This window comes from Fusarium poae, assembly GCF_019609905.1.
Source record: "Fusarium poae strain DAOMC 252244 chromosome Unknown contig_3, whole genome shotgun sequence".
NCBI lineage: Eukaryota > Fungi > Ascomycota > Sordariomycetes > Hypocreales > Nectriaceae > Fusarium > Fusarium poae.
The window spans coordinates 1-14,243 of record NW_025408661.1 but is presented as its reverse complement, the minus strand read 5'-3'; the positions used below and the strand labels follow the sequence as shown (position 1 = coordinate 14,243).

Below are 14,243 nucleotides of genomic sequence, written 5' to 3'. Positions count from 1 at the left end.
CTTAGGGTAAACCAGGACAGGAAACAAGAAAACAGAAAAAGCGAAGTAAGAGAAGAGAGATAAGAAAAAAAGGAAGAGGCTGGGATGGTCTGCCTGTCTATCCATCTATCCATTTATCTACGCTACCTCTCTCTCTCTCTCTCTCTATCCATCTCAATTCAGAAAGGCCATAACCAATCAGCTCAACTTATCCAACCACACATACAACCCAACCAATTAATCATGGCTGCGACAGCCCAACAACACCTACCAGACTTACCACCCAGCAATACTAATAGTAATACCCAGGCAACAGGGAGAAGAACAGAAGGGTCAGGAAGAGGAGAGGGCGAAGGAAGGTGGCTTCTTTATAATGAAGAATATCAGTCACTGATCTGTGCCTTCCACGGCTATGCAGTCCGGCTTCCGTAACCTAGAAGGCCATCTAAAGGATCGTCACCCAGATCTCAGCCATCAAGTCCGCAGCGATCTCATCCGCCGTCATAAGGGCCTACTACCAACGCTACTAGAAGAGGGACCAAGGGAGGATCAACTGGCCCGGCATGGCTCATCTAACCCGGCCGAGCCCGTCGAGGGTCTCCCCATCCACCGGGGTTTCGCATGTACCTGGCCGGGCTGCGGGTACCTCACGCCGAGCTGGAAGTGCCTACGCGTGCACCTCAACGACGAGCACAACGCCAAGGCAGCCCAGAGGAAGACCCAGGCGGACCTCTGGGCCGCCGTGCATCTACAGACGTTCTTTACCGGTCCGAAGAGGGCGATCCGTTACTTTTGCGTTCGCGAAGTGGGAAGAGGGGAAGGAGAGAGGGAGGAAAGGGGGGGGAAGTGAAAGAAGAAGGAGAAGAGGAAGAGGAGCGACGACGGTTACCCAGCCAGAAGACCAGAAGACGATCACCCACATCACCAAAGGATGGTCACTACAGCAGGAGGAACAAGAAGAGATGCAGAAGGTCATGGACGAAGGTATCTTGAGGCACGAGACGACCAACTGGCTGAAGCGGACCGGCTGGTCGGCCCACTTTACCGGCAGGAACCTGATGGACAGGCAGGGACATCTTACGAATCTATCGAATCGAACGCCAAGCCTTGGCGTTCGAATCGAATGTGACCCCCGTTGATTCGAATCGAATCGAATGTGCCTCCCGTAGATTCGCATCGAATCGAATGTGTCCTCCGTAGATTCGATATCTATCGAATGCCAAGATTCGATCGAATTCGATTCGAACCCGATCGAACGTAGACCTAATCCCGGCGGAGACCGAAACACCAATAGGACCTAGGGCCAAATGGATCGTTGTCATCATCATCAGGCATTCGTGACTTCATACCCCGACGTACGAAGGGTAAGAGATGCAGAGGGGTTTTAGAGAACATCACAGCTGTAGATGAGGCGTCGCAGAACATTTTCAATTGTGCAAGACAGGTAATAGGCAGATTAAATGTCACTCGTCCCTTCAGCGACGCAAGTGCGTCAACCCATTGATCATCACTGAGGCTAACCAGCGGCAGTGAAGGCGTGTAGATTCCAGCTTTACTCCACGATCGAATGCACTGAGCCATCGCTACTATCTCCCTCCTCAGCCGGCTTCTCAATGGTGCCGTCATACGCCCTGCACTGCTAAACGTCCTCTCGCTCTCCGCAGACGACGATGGGATGGTGAGCATATCAATCGCCATCAGAGACAGCCGCGGGTACCGATTCCTGTTGATTTTCCACCAGTCAATCGGTCTACTCCTGTAGTGGTGACTGTTGACAACATCCTCAGCACAGTACCGAGCATATTCGTCATCAGCAGTCGCTCCCGCTGTCGTGTGTTTCGTCTTCCGGGTGCTCTTGCGGCCACTGGAAGCTGCCAAGGACGAACCCTGGGCGCATGGCGGCCCAGCTACACTCCTAGCAAGTCTCCGCTCAATGTAATCCATTGAGGCCTCGTCAGACGTAGCGAAGACTTCGCAGTCAACATCGCGTTCCCTGTAACTCTCCCAGATCTCTCTGAGCTTGGCTTCGTACTCTAATCGCCAACTCTTAGCCTTACGAGAAGGCACTCGAGACCACAGTTGATCGAGAAGGCGCTACTTCTTCGCCGGGTTGAAGACAACAGCGCCGACATAAGCAGCGCTAGTCAGACGGTTATAATACTTGTGCAGCTTCTTCCATCCGAGCTTGATAAAGACCTTGAGCAATCTGCTATCGAGCCCGTCGTAGATGGAGACTTCGACGTCCTTCTTCTCCTTGCCCACTGGATCCTCAACTTCTTCAAAGATTGTACCTTCGATAGCACCTTCGATAGCACCTTCGAGGTGGTCAAGTAGGATCTCGAAGACAGGGAAGTATTCATCGAAACTACCACACGTCAACCTCGCGCCGGGAATACCGTCGCCCTGAAGTTGCTTGGTGGCGATTTCAAAAGGCTTCAGAAGCTTGACAAGTACCTCGATAACCTTCCAGTCGTACGCGCTTAAGCGGTATTGCAGAACTGCCGGTTTCGGTTTGTCACCAAGGCCCTCAGTTTCCCAACGGTTCTGAACGTCATTGAAGAAGGTATTGAGAGCCGAGCGGAGACGAAGTGCCCTCTCCATCATCCGCATGTCCGAGTTCCATCTGGTGGCATTGTTGAAGACCCAGTGTAGTGTTGATTCATGGCCAGATTCCTTGCGTTGAGACTGAAGAAACTGCTCGTACAGCTGTTGACTCGCTCGCAGCTGAATCCCGGTGTTGTGAAGCATTCCTGGGGCGCCGTTCTGGCTGTACTCCCTGAAAGTGGCTCCATTGATCTCCTCCGGAGCTGGGTGGGATGATAGGAGGTCCTCTTCTGGGATACCAACGGCAGTGTTCGCTTCAAAGTCTTCGTCCGTGCCGTCTTCCATCTCTACATCCAGGGCCTCGTCGATAGCTTGATCAACAAGCTCCTCATCGTCATCTTGATCGTCACCATCCGCAGCGATGATTGCCGCGAAGTTCTCCCGCTTCGAACCGTATAGCATTGCCCGCACGCAGAGGTTGAAGATATGCGCAGCGCAGCGAATCCGTCGCTCTTCAGGTGAGAAGCCGTGTTCAAAGGCAAGACCGTCCATGCAGGTGTCATTGTTGGCAGCATTGTCCAGCGTGAAGTAGCCAATCTTGTCCGGGTCGTTGATTTGCCAGAATGCGAGCGTATCAGCGACCTCATCAGCAAGTGAAGCACCATTGTGTCTGCCCGAGAGAGGTCGAAGGCCAAGGAGGATTCGGTGTTGGACAAAGTGGTTATCAATGAATTGAGCGTTGATCCCAAGAAACGAAGTGTACGACTTGGATGTCCAACCGTCGAAGGAGAAATGGATCTGGGATCGAGCGCTGCGCAATACTTCGGTTACCGGCCCAACGGCACCCCTATACTCGGATTCGAGCATGCGAAGCAGCGTCTTTGCAGAGGGAATGTGGGTCACATCGATGAGGGGATTGCCGTAGAGAAGGATCCGCTGGAACCGCTCGGTATTGACAATGTTGAACGGCAGATTATGGTAGGTAATCCAGTCGAGGAGGAGTATTCGGAGGCCTTTGCTGCTGAATCTTCCACGCAGCTTGCTGACAAGAAACTGGTCGTGAGGATTATTCAAGTCCAGGGTTCGGATCAATTCAACGAGCATCAATATAACACCTCGTTGATAGATAATAGATGATTACGTAATGACAGGTGGGTTGATTGATAGAAGTTGATAAACAAACGACATTGATTGATAGATGTTGGTATCCGTTGATAGGTGTTGCACCCATATTTGCTGACAAGCCAAGCCTCTAGCTGTTAATCCTCAGATTCTTCGACATCTGGTATCATGTTGCCCGTCCACTTCAACATTGGATCAAGATCCTGGATCACACCAGCGTGGTACCAGCTCCGGATGGTCTGACAGAGTGAAAGAGTATCGGCATGCAGTCGGTTGCGCAGAGGAACCACCATGTGACCGGTGACGCTAAACAGACGCTCGACCTCAGCACTCATGGGAAGTACAGTGTGTAGATCTAGAGCCATGCGTGATAGCCGAGGGTATTTTTGCCTTCTCTTGTGCCAGTAAAGACGCGGGTCCTCCACATGCTTATCGCCTGCAGCGTGATCATGCTCCCATAGTTCAAACTCATCCGGCTCCAGTTGCCGCTGGCGACGCACATGGTGACAAGGAGGCTGACGTTTGCCCGCTGACGTCTCGCCTTTGCTTTTTGAAGTTTGTGAATTTGTTGGTCGAAAGACGAAGGGCTTTCCTAGGCGGCTCGAGGACGTCTTCAGCGTCAATCGGCAAATCTTTGTACTGTTCACGCCATAGGCGGTACACCTGTTGCCTCGCTGCGTCGATCCAGTTGGGGTGATCTTCGTACCACCCGTCGAAAGCGTCCCAACGTTTCCCAGGATTCAGAACCGCGGCAGCGTAGATCAATGGTGATTCACCCACCTTCGCGTAGTAGGAATCGAGCTTCTTCCACGCATTGTTGACGTTCACGACCAAATGATCACCTTCAGGAAGACCTGCCACGATGCCCTTCGCAGTCTCGAGGCCGTCGAGGAGAAACTCATATGCATCAAGGATTTCCCAACTTGCGCCATGAATCTGGTCAATGGCTTCCTCGCCAAGGCTTCGCTGTTTCTCGCGAGACTGGGAGTCGCCCTGCAGGGATTTGATGACAAGCTCAAAATTGAGAAGGATGTCATGGAGAGCTTGTATTGCCTCCCAATCACTCTCTTCCAGCCTATTGCCTTCCTGGAGAAAGTAGGGTTCTCTGACGCCCTTCCTCAAGTTGCCGCATCTTGTTCGTTCTCAGAGTCGAAATGTGCCCTAGCCTCGAATATGAAGGTATCGTAAAAAGGCTTTAGTCGAAGCGCGCGTTGCATCATGTAGAATTGCGAAAGCCATCGGGTGGCATTGTCGGTGACAACCTTAACTGGTTTATGGGCTTTGAACCCAGAGTCTTCTGCTGCCTCTCGAATGCGGTGCTCCTGGGCCGAGATAAGCTTCCTCATCCATAGGTCTGACCGATTGACTTCTTGACAGAAGTTGTGAAGCTTCCCAATGGGTCCTCTCTTCCTCCACTGCTCGTGTTCGCGCTGCACAGTAAGCAGGCCATCGTTAACATCCCGCTCGAAAGACTCATAATCTTGGCCGAAAAGAAGGGCCTTTACAACCAAATTTATAACATGACCCAGGCAGCGAACTCTGCGCTCTGGCCAATGAAAGCCCAGGGCATCCCCGATTTCCGCCAAAGCCGTATCGTTGTTCGATGCATTGTCGACAGTGAAATATCCGATCTTCTTCTCGATATCGTAGGAGCTGATGACTTCGAGAACCGCAGCGGCGATATTCTTCCCAGTATGCCTGCCATCCATTTCAGGCAGACCAAGCACAATTTTGTGGGGTTGTGCCTGTCGGTCGCGATATACCTACGGCACTGACACCATAGAGTGAGAGGCCGTTTGTTGAAGTCCAGCCATCAAAAGCAAGATGAACTTGACCAGGGCTCTCCTGAAGCGTCTTGGCTACCAGCCCCTTGTTTTTCTCGTATTCGCGAAACGCAATCGCCCGCACGCTCTTGTCGCTGATGTGCGCGCGTTGGATGCCGACCGAAGGGCTGAGATACTCGAGGACTTCGCGAAGAAAGGGATGTTGCGCGGTGCGGAAGGGCAGGTTGGCGCTGACCATCCACTTGACCATCTTGCGTTGGAACTCCTCCTTGTTGAAAGAGGCAACCAGTCGATTCGCCATAGCTTGCTGATTCGCGTCGTTGACGTCGAGGCCAAAGAACGAAACGACCGACATCTGATCCGCCATGTCATGTGGACGTTTCAGAGTATTCGGTACGGTTCGCTTCGCGCTCGCGTTGCGCACGTTGTGGAAGCTCGAGAGATGTAGCTCAACGTTGCTGAGGTTTCGAGGGTCGTAGTGTGAGGGTCGAAGGTCTCGCTTCTTAACGCAAAAGCCGCAGACCCATGTGGCACTGTTGCCCGCCTTTGAGATATCGAAGCCGAACTTCCATACCCATTGTCTTGTAGATGACCTGCGTTCACTGAGGGTGTAGCCTTTGAATCGTTCGAAGACGAAATCATGATCCTCGTCAGTAAGGCCCAGGGAGTCAGAACCTGTAAAGTTGGCATCATGAGCGTGGGGATGAGGGGAGGCTGATTTGCTTCGCAAAGGCGTTGACGGTGTGGATGATGGAGCAATGGTGGCCGAGCTCTGCATTTCGTCAGGTGGTTGCTGTTGGCGAACGCGTCAACGACGCGTCTCGTTGCGCGCGAAATATCTTGCCTCGGTCCGCCCACCTACCCTGCAGTCCGCCGTCAACAAACATCAACTTCATCAACGTTGATGCCATCTCGTTGAATTGATATGTCTTGGCGAGTAATGAAATTGATTGATAGATATTGAAACATCTCTGACGCCCGTTGATTGATGGTTGATGCTCGTTGAATTGATCCGAACTGAAAAGGCGTTCACACTCATCTGACATGGGTGAGATCGCAAACAGATCCAGAGCGAAGCGAGCAAGATCTCTTTGGGAGTCATAACGGGATAGCCAGTATGCGATAGCCTCATCGCAACCTGCCTCGTCGTCATGAAGCCGGTCGGTGGAAATGTATTGTTCATACAAATCAGCTGCAGAGACCGGAGCGTCTATTCGAATGCGTTTGTGTTCCCTCTGGCGGTCAAATGCGGGGTCAGGATATCTCTCCTTTCTGACTGGTGGCGGCAGCATCTCAACGGCGTATCGTCCCTTATACTCTGTCTCCCAGAGCTGCTTCACCGCAGATTGTGCGTCATCAAACCACTCTTGTTTTTCTTTTCCTGTTTGGAGTACCCATTCTTGCCTGAACCATGCCCATTTTCGATATGGGTCCAGTATCTGAGCTGCATAGTTGTCAGATATTAAGGTGAATCGTGTGTGTTCCTTCATCCTCTCGAAATCGAAGGACTATTGAGACCTTATATCTTCGGCTGGTTCCTTCTAGGACTTGAGTCCTAGAAAGTCCTAGATGAAAGTCCTAGATGAAAGTCCTAGATGAAAGTCCTATGATCTAAGTTTAGGATTTCAAACTTTAATCCTAAACCTTAGGTAATCCTAAAGCTGAGGGTGAACCCTCCAACATTCAACAATAGTACGCTGGTGGAAGGTCAGTATCTTCAGGGAATCGATTCTGCCAGTTCAGCTGGTGGTTGCTGTAATACTCCTCGCACTTTGACCACGCAGCATCTGCGCAACCCTGAAGGTACTTCCATGTGAAATTATTGTCGTCTTCGGTATCGATTGTATCGTAGTGATCTTTTGTTTCATTTATTTCTCGAAGAAGGCAGTCCAGAGTTGAAAACCAGTCGGCGAGCGATGTTTTTTTTCCCCTCAGAGAGCAAAGTTGCGGCGTAGAAGTCCTTCAGAGCAAGCTCAATCTTTTCAAGCTCGAACCAGTGCTGTCCATCAAGTTTGAAGTTCGCAATCCCATGAGAGCTTTTCCCAGGTACATGGCGAGCTGAAAAGATCTCCAAACGTTCACGAACATTCAACGCCCGCGTAATTGAATGAAACCACGAATTCCAGCGTGTCAAGTTGTTCTGGATAAGCTCGAGCCTATCGAATTCGGCAAGATCTCCGCCGACAATTATTGCAGCAAACTCCTCACGGCGTTGCGGGGTAAGCCTAATGTATCGCACGAGGTTGTGAAGCCGACCTAAACACCCAAATCTTTTCCAGAGCTCTTCCACCTGGTCTCTAGTCCGGGTGTTGTTCTGGCTGAACAAACACTTGGGGTTAGCGAGATTGTATGGCGGTTGCGGGTCGTGCACGGGCCATTCCCTCAGGACAACGTTCCCCCAGGACAACAACGGTGATTGGGTCGAAAACAGACGAACCCCAACCCCAAGTTGACAGGGAACTAACACCAAATACCAATAACAGGCCCAGAAAACAACGAGGGGAGGGAAGAGTTCAATCAATTCTTTACATACAGGTAAATCGTAATTAGTAATTTAAAAATAGAGTTTACATATCACTGTAGCAATAACAAAAGCAAGTCTATTTACATTAAGCCAGATATATTTATATCAGTAGGCATTATCATGATACTAAATAACAACAGTATCATCATCCAGACGCAGCCAGATTTGAATTGTGCGTTTTATATCAGCGGCAGCACCGTTCACTCACCACTACGTACAACCATGAAAAATAATACAGTGGACCAGATAATTCAGCTTTGCGAGCAGCTTGATGTCCTGCTTTGTCTGATCTGCGAGGCAGCTATCAAACCCGAGGTCGATAAGGTAGAGCACCACTACCGCAACTGCCACAAAACTGTTGGAGAGCAGCTACAGGCGGTAATTGCATTCGCAGCATCGTTCTCGTCGTCGGGGTGGCGCCCCCGGACACTGCAGGATCCAGCAGACGAGAACATACAACTGCCACCAGATGGAAGCGCGCCGATCCCCGGGCTGAGGACATATAAGGGGTTTAGCTGTAGGGCCGGGGGCTGTCGCTTTCTGACCCGCAACAAGTCGAACTTTTCTACACACGAGACCCGCAACAGACACAGAACGCAGGTGGAAGGTAAGCGCGGACGGGAGTACGTAATGCTTCAGTCACTGCGCAAAGCCCCGCATGCAAGGTACTGGATCGTCAACCCAGCGCGGGGCGCCGAAACCACCGACGCCGATGGCGATCCGGCCACTGAACGCGCTGACGATGGCGTAACTGCTGGGGATGCTCTACTACCGCAGACCGTCCGGGCATGTGAGAAGGATCTAAAGAAGGCAGAGACGGAACGGCAACGTCAGGTAGAGGCACCAGGCGGAGTCGACACCGAGTCGAGATGGGTGCAGTTTATGAAATGGTCGGCGCACTTGCAGCAGAGGGACAAACCGACGCTGTACCAGGCGGGGCTATCACCGGCTTCTGCCGCAGTCGAGCAGCGGATGTGGCCCCGCGAGCGCCGTGAAGCGAACCAGAGGCTACGTGAGCTGACCGAGAGTTTCCGGCGCGAGCTTGGCCGTTGTATGGAGAGGCTGGATAGGGTGCCGGACGAAACGCTCGAGTGGCTCGGCAGCATTGACCCGACCAAGCCGGTATCGACCCCGTTCGGCCGAAAGCAGCAGTCAGATACGATGGACAGGTACAGTGCGTGCTGGCAGCGGTACTTGTGCTATTGCGTCCGGATTCAGGCGCTTGGGCGCGATGGGGCCAAGGCAGAGCACGGTATCCGATTTACGGAAGAGCAGTGGAATTCCCTGGCTGACATCGTCCAGCGACTTGATACTGTTGTCGACAAGAAGAAGAGGCAGGGGCAGCAGCAGGTCACGAAGGGCAGCAGAGAAGGGGATAGAGGAGAGGGAGAAGAAGAAGAAGAAGAAGAAGAAGACCCCGATAAGGAGGCACTTGATGAGGCTGTCTTCGACTTCTGCATCAAGTCGATTAAGCAGAAGCTTGGGAAGAAGCAGTACTACAACCCGCTGCTCCACTTCACGGCTGTACTGGGTGTCAAGGAGGATGGCACGTGGGTACCGTCCCACACACATACCCGGTTTCTCGCCGGTTTCTTATGGTGCGGGCGGATTCTGATGCTAGAGCACTTCTTTGAGGACGACCCGTACGACTCCGACGACTCGAATTGCGACACGAGCTTTGCGGCTATCGATCGGTTCCAGAAGGGTCATCGCGACTGGCTCGCAACCGGCTCGTATACACCGTTCAGTGCTATTATCCAGTGGATGACGTACGGGAGGGGCTACCGTAATCAGGAAGGTGGGCAAGCGCGGGTGCTATGGGACAGTAATGGCATGACGCTCAACTATCTGGGCGACAAGATCACCGTAAACAGCTTTCAACGGGCAGCACAGGCATTCGTGCGAGAAGCGGAGGGCTGGCTCGACAAGCTTATGGACGGACAATGGAGTCAGATCCGCGAAACAATACGGCTACAGGACATCGCCGATAGCTTGGTGTTTGAGGGCCCAGGGCGGTCATTTGCGACGAACCGGAAGAATGCATGGCTCAAGCCGGGTGCAGAGAAGTTAACGAGGCTGTTGGGCACGACGCTGTGGAAGATCGTCGATGCAGGGAACGGCGGTAGTCGGGTCGAGTGCCGTAAACGGGCGATGGATGAGTATCTTGGCTGGCTGCGGCAGTTCCGGTCAAGTATGTTCCCGGTTGTGCATGTATGGGGAGGGCAGCCCGGGCGAGGTCCGGAGGTGTCAACGCTGAAGCACTGCGATACCGATCAGCTGCCGAAGAACGTGTTTGTCTTTGACGGGCAGGTGGTGCTCATCACAGACCGGGACAAAAGCAAGGGATTGAATGGCAAGCAAGGCCGAAAGGTAGCGCGTTTCTTGCCTGAGGGCCCAAGCTTGATGATGGTGGCATATGTCGCATGGCTGCTGCCGTTTGAGAAGGTGCTGCATCGGCTCTCTGGCATTCGAGGCCCGTCCGAAGCGATCAGCCCGTGGCTATGGAAGTCGGCCGAGAAGGGGATCTGGGACACGGCAAAGCTGAGCAAGCAGCTCGCGCTTGTCACAGGTGTACAGATTGGGGTTCAGCTAACTGTTTCAAGCTACCGGCATGTAGCTATTGAGATGGGTCGTCGAATCAAGGGATTAATTGTTCAGCAAGTTGAACTGGAAGCCGCCGTGGCGGACAGCGACGACGAGGCGGCCGATCCGTTAACTGGAGAAGCACACCGACGACCGAAAGTTGAGTATGTATGGGACATCCAAGCGACACACGGAAGTCGAATCGCACGGAATCACTATGCCGTCAATCTTCAATTTCCGAGTCAGTTGCAGCCGGAGATGTTGTCAAATTTCCGGGAGATCAGCCGTCTGTGGCATGAATTTCTGGCCCGAACTGATGGTGATTTCGGTGACAGGAAACGCCGGGCTCATGACGACGATATTATGCCGGTAGTCGACAGATCAGCAAAGAGGCAAAGGCTTGCTATAGACCGAGAGGTACGTATAGTAGCATTTACTCTGCTATTATGTATATACATAATACGCCGGAATTATTGGGATAGATTACAATTGGTGCTGGTACAGAAAAGATGGGGGAGTGGCGCTATAGGGTAGGGCGTAAGAATAAGCTTATTATAACTAACACATAACCGCTATCAGCAGGCAACTTCACCGAGACTCCCGCTGGATGGCGACTTGGCCCCCCGCTATGAGGATGCAGAGATAGATGCTGGGCTGAAGCGTATGCTAGGCGAAGACGCAGGATGGAAGACGGCGCAGCAGCGCGATGGCATGTACCGGATTATGCGACTAGAGAATGACGGCATCCGGAGCGAGTTGCTTATCGTGGTGCTGCCGACAGGCGGTGGCAAAAGCATTTTATTTATGCTGCCGGCTTTTATGGAAGACGAACGAGGCACGGGTGGAGGACCGGTCAGTATTGTGGTTGTCCCGTTTGTATCTCTTGTGCAGGACTTGGTTTCAAGGGCACGCGAGCTCGGCATCGATTGCATGGAATGGAGAAACGATATCGATCAAGAGAGGGATGAACGGCAGCGGGACGCGCGGTTGGTAGTGGTCAGTGCCGATGTGGCCGTGAGCGAAGGATTCACCGCATACGTCGAGAGCATTCGGGGTCGAGGGTTGCTGGAAAGGGTGTTCTTTGACGAGTGTCACACCGCTATCATGGACGTCAGCTACCGAGAGCGGCTAGGGCTGCTAACGGGGCTGCACCGGTTCGGGTGCCCGCTGGTGATGCTTACTGCGACGCTGCCGGTGTCGATGGAGGATTGGTTCCGGGAGCGAATGCTGGCACAGGACGCAACAATCATCCGAGCTCCGACGATGAGGGTGAATATTCGGTACCGAGTGAAGCAGGTAAGGCCGGGGAAGACGGCAATAGAGGACGGAGTGGTAGCTGCAATGAAGGCGATCGAGGAGCGAATGGAGACAGCACAACGCGGAGTGGTATACTGCCGCTCGATCAAGCAGTGTGAGGCAATAGCTGCGATGGTTGGCTGCAAAGCGTATCACAGCAAGCTAACGCGGGAAGCACGAGTTAGTGCAGTGCAAGACTGGGTCGATGGGCGGGACGGTCAGCGGTGGATTGCGGCAACGACTGGACTGGGGACCGGTGTCGACATCAGGGGCATCGTTGGTGTAATTCATGCGGGACCGCCGTTTGGACTAGTCGACTTTGTTCAGCAGACAGGTAGAGGCGGTCGACAGAGAGGTGAGGTTGTAGACTCGGTGATTGTGACAGATGGAAGGGCGGGCTGGGCAAACGAGTTCGGCAGTGATATTGATCACATGAACCGTGAGGCAGTTGAATTGTTTATAAAGGGTGAGGGCTGTCGGCGGTTCGTGCTTGGGCGATTTTTTGATGGGATTGAGCTTTGTTGTAGCGATATGCGGGCAGAATACTGTGATCGGTGCTTAAGGGAAACTGATAAGGTGAATGGCGGAGAAGATAGGGAAGAAGGAAGGGTTCTGGTGGTTAACCGACTGAAGGAGAGCGTGCAGGAGGAGAGCCGGCGGATGACGAGGCTGTATAGCTGGCTAGATCGAGTGCGGGAGGTAGGATGCTCGGTATGCTTTGTTAAGTGGCACATACACGGGGCAAAGGAGGAAAATAAAGGGAGGATAGAGCATGAGCGGAAGGACTGCAAGCTGCTAAAGCAGAAGGATTTTGATCGATGGCAGGCAAGACTACGGTTTGCAGACTACGAGTGCTGCTGGGAGTGCGGTCTGCCGTATAACTGGTGTAGCGTGGGACGAGTGCAGGGTAAGTGTAGCTACCGTAATAGGATATTACCGGTGGTGATGATGGTGAGGGTTAGTGAAACGGTTCGGGAGCTAGTGCGTGATAGGTTTGGGGTAGATTGTATGGATGAGCAGGTATACCGCGAGTGGATTAAGCGGATGAGGCCGATGTATGGGTTATCGATGACGAACGGGCTTGCAGTGTGGGATGAGATTGTGCAGTATATTAGTAAGAAAGAAAAACGGCTATAGTAGAGAGTATATTAGCATAAAAAGGATTATAGGAAAGATATCATGGTATATATGTAAGGAATAGATTGAAAGTGAAATATAAAAACAAGAAATGAATAGGTAATTAATATATCAACTGATATAAGTTTATATATAGAATAAGAAATAGGTTACAAAGTAATTAGATTGTAAAGAATACTTGAGAGATTAGAGGTATATTGAGTAACTATAGGTAAGAAAATAAATATATAGATAAGGTATAAAGTACTAGATTAAGGTTGTATTTACTATAGTAAATTAGAAAAGAAGAAAGATCAAGTAAAAGTAAGATATGATATAAAAAGATAAGAGAAAATAGGAGAAAAGGGATTTAGTAAATAAGGGTTTATATAAGTAAAAGTGGCATAAGATAGATTTAAAGATATAAGGGGCTTAAGGTTAGGGCTATAGGGAAGGTTAAAGGGTTAGGGTTATAGAGAGGTAGAAGGGTTAGGGCTATAATAGAGTAATAGATAAAGGGAAGTAAAGAATGAGAAGTAGGAAATAATATAGAAGGATAAGAGAGATATAGAGTTAATAAGAAAAGAAAGAATAAAAGGGTTATAGTAAGAGTAAGAAAAAACCGCTAATTATAGTAGATTAAAGGTAAGAAATAACGGCTAATTTTACTGGACTAGGGGTAAAGAATGGTTAACCGCTGATATTATTAGATTAGAGAAGTAGGGAATAACCGCTAATTATATTAGACTAAGGGTAAAGAATAACAGCTAGTGGTATTAAGTTAGAGAGATAAGATAAGACTGGATTAGGGATCGAGAGGAGGCTAAGTGATATATAAAGGAGGATCAAGAAGGGCAAGGTAAGGTTGTAATTCCGCCGGAGGCGGCGCGCACGGCAGGTGTAGCGCGCTAGCGCTGAGGGTTATAACATAGGAAGATAAAAGAACGTAAGAAAACGATACAGTATAGGACAGTGCGCCGTCACACAGTGTACTTTTTCGTTGGATTCGGTCAAAAGCAGTAGCAGGGTTAAAAGGAGCGTTTTTGGGGGTGGGTGGGCGAACCCGTGAAAGTCCGCTAACGGCAGGTCGCGCGGCAGCGCGGTACGTTGGGGTAAGGAGCACTGTTCGCCGGAGGCGGCGCGCACGGTAGGTGCAGCGCGATAGCGCTGATGGTTAGGGTTAGGGTTAGGGTTAGGGTTAGGGTTAGGGTTAGGGTTAGGGTTAGGGTTAGGGTTAGGGTTAGGGTTAGGGTTAGGTTAGGTTAGGTTAGGGAGCAATACGTAACTGAACGAAG

General features: G+C 51.3%; 2 protein-coding genes across 2 annotated transcripts; both read left to right on the top strand.

The window, feature by feature from the left end:
* Positions 1 to 391: 391 nt before the first annotated feature.
* On the top strand, positions 392 to 1,118 carry FPOAC1_013643 (uncharacterized protein; the record flags this gene model as incomplete). The annotated part of the gene is made up of 2 exons (XM_044857984.1): positions 392 to 784; positions 873 to 1,118. The coding sequence occupies 2 exons, from the start codon at positions 392 to 394 to the stop codon at positions 1,116 to 1,118; spliced, it is 639 nt and encodes a 212-aa protein (XP_044700808.1).
* Positions 1,119 to 8,175: 7,057 nt separating this feature from the next.
* On the top strand, positions 8,176 to 12,118 carry FPOAC1_013642 (uncharacterized protein; the record flags this gene model as incomplete). The annotated part of the gene is made up of 4 exons (XM_044857983.1): positions 8,176 to 8,277; positions 8,554 to 10,953; positions 11,116 to 11,832; positions 12,008 to 12,118. 4 exons carry the CDS (start codon positions 8,176 to 8,178, stop codon positions 12,116 to 12,118), a joined length of 3,330 nt encoding a protein of 1,109 aa, XP_044700807.1.
* Between the last annotated feature and the right edge of the window lie 2,125 nt (positions 12,119 to 14,243).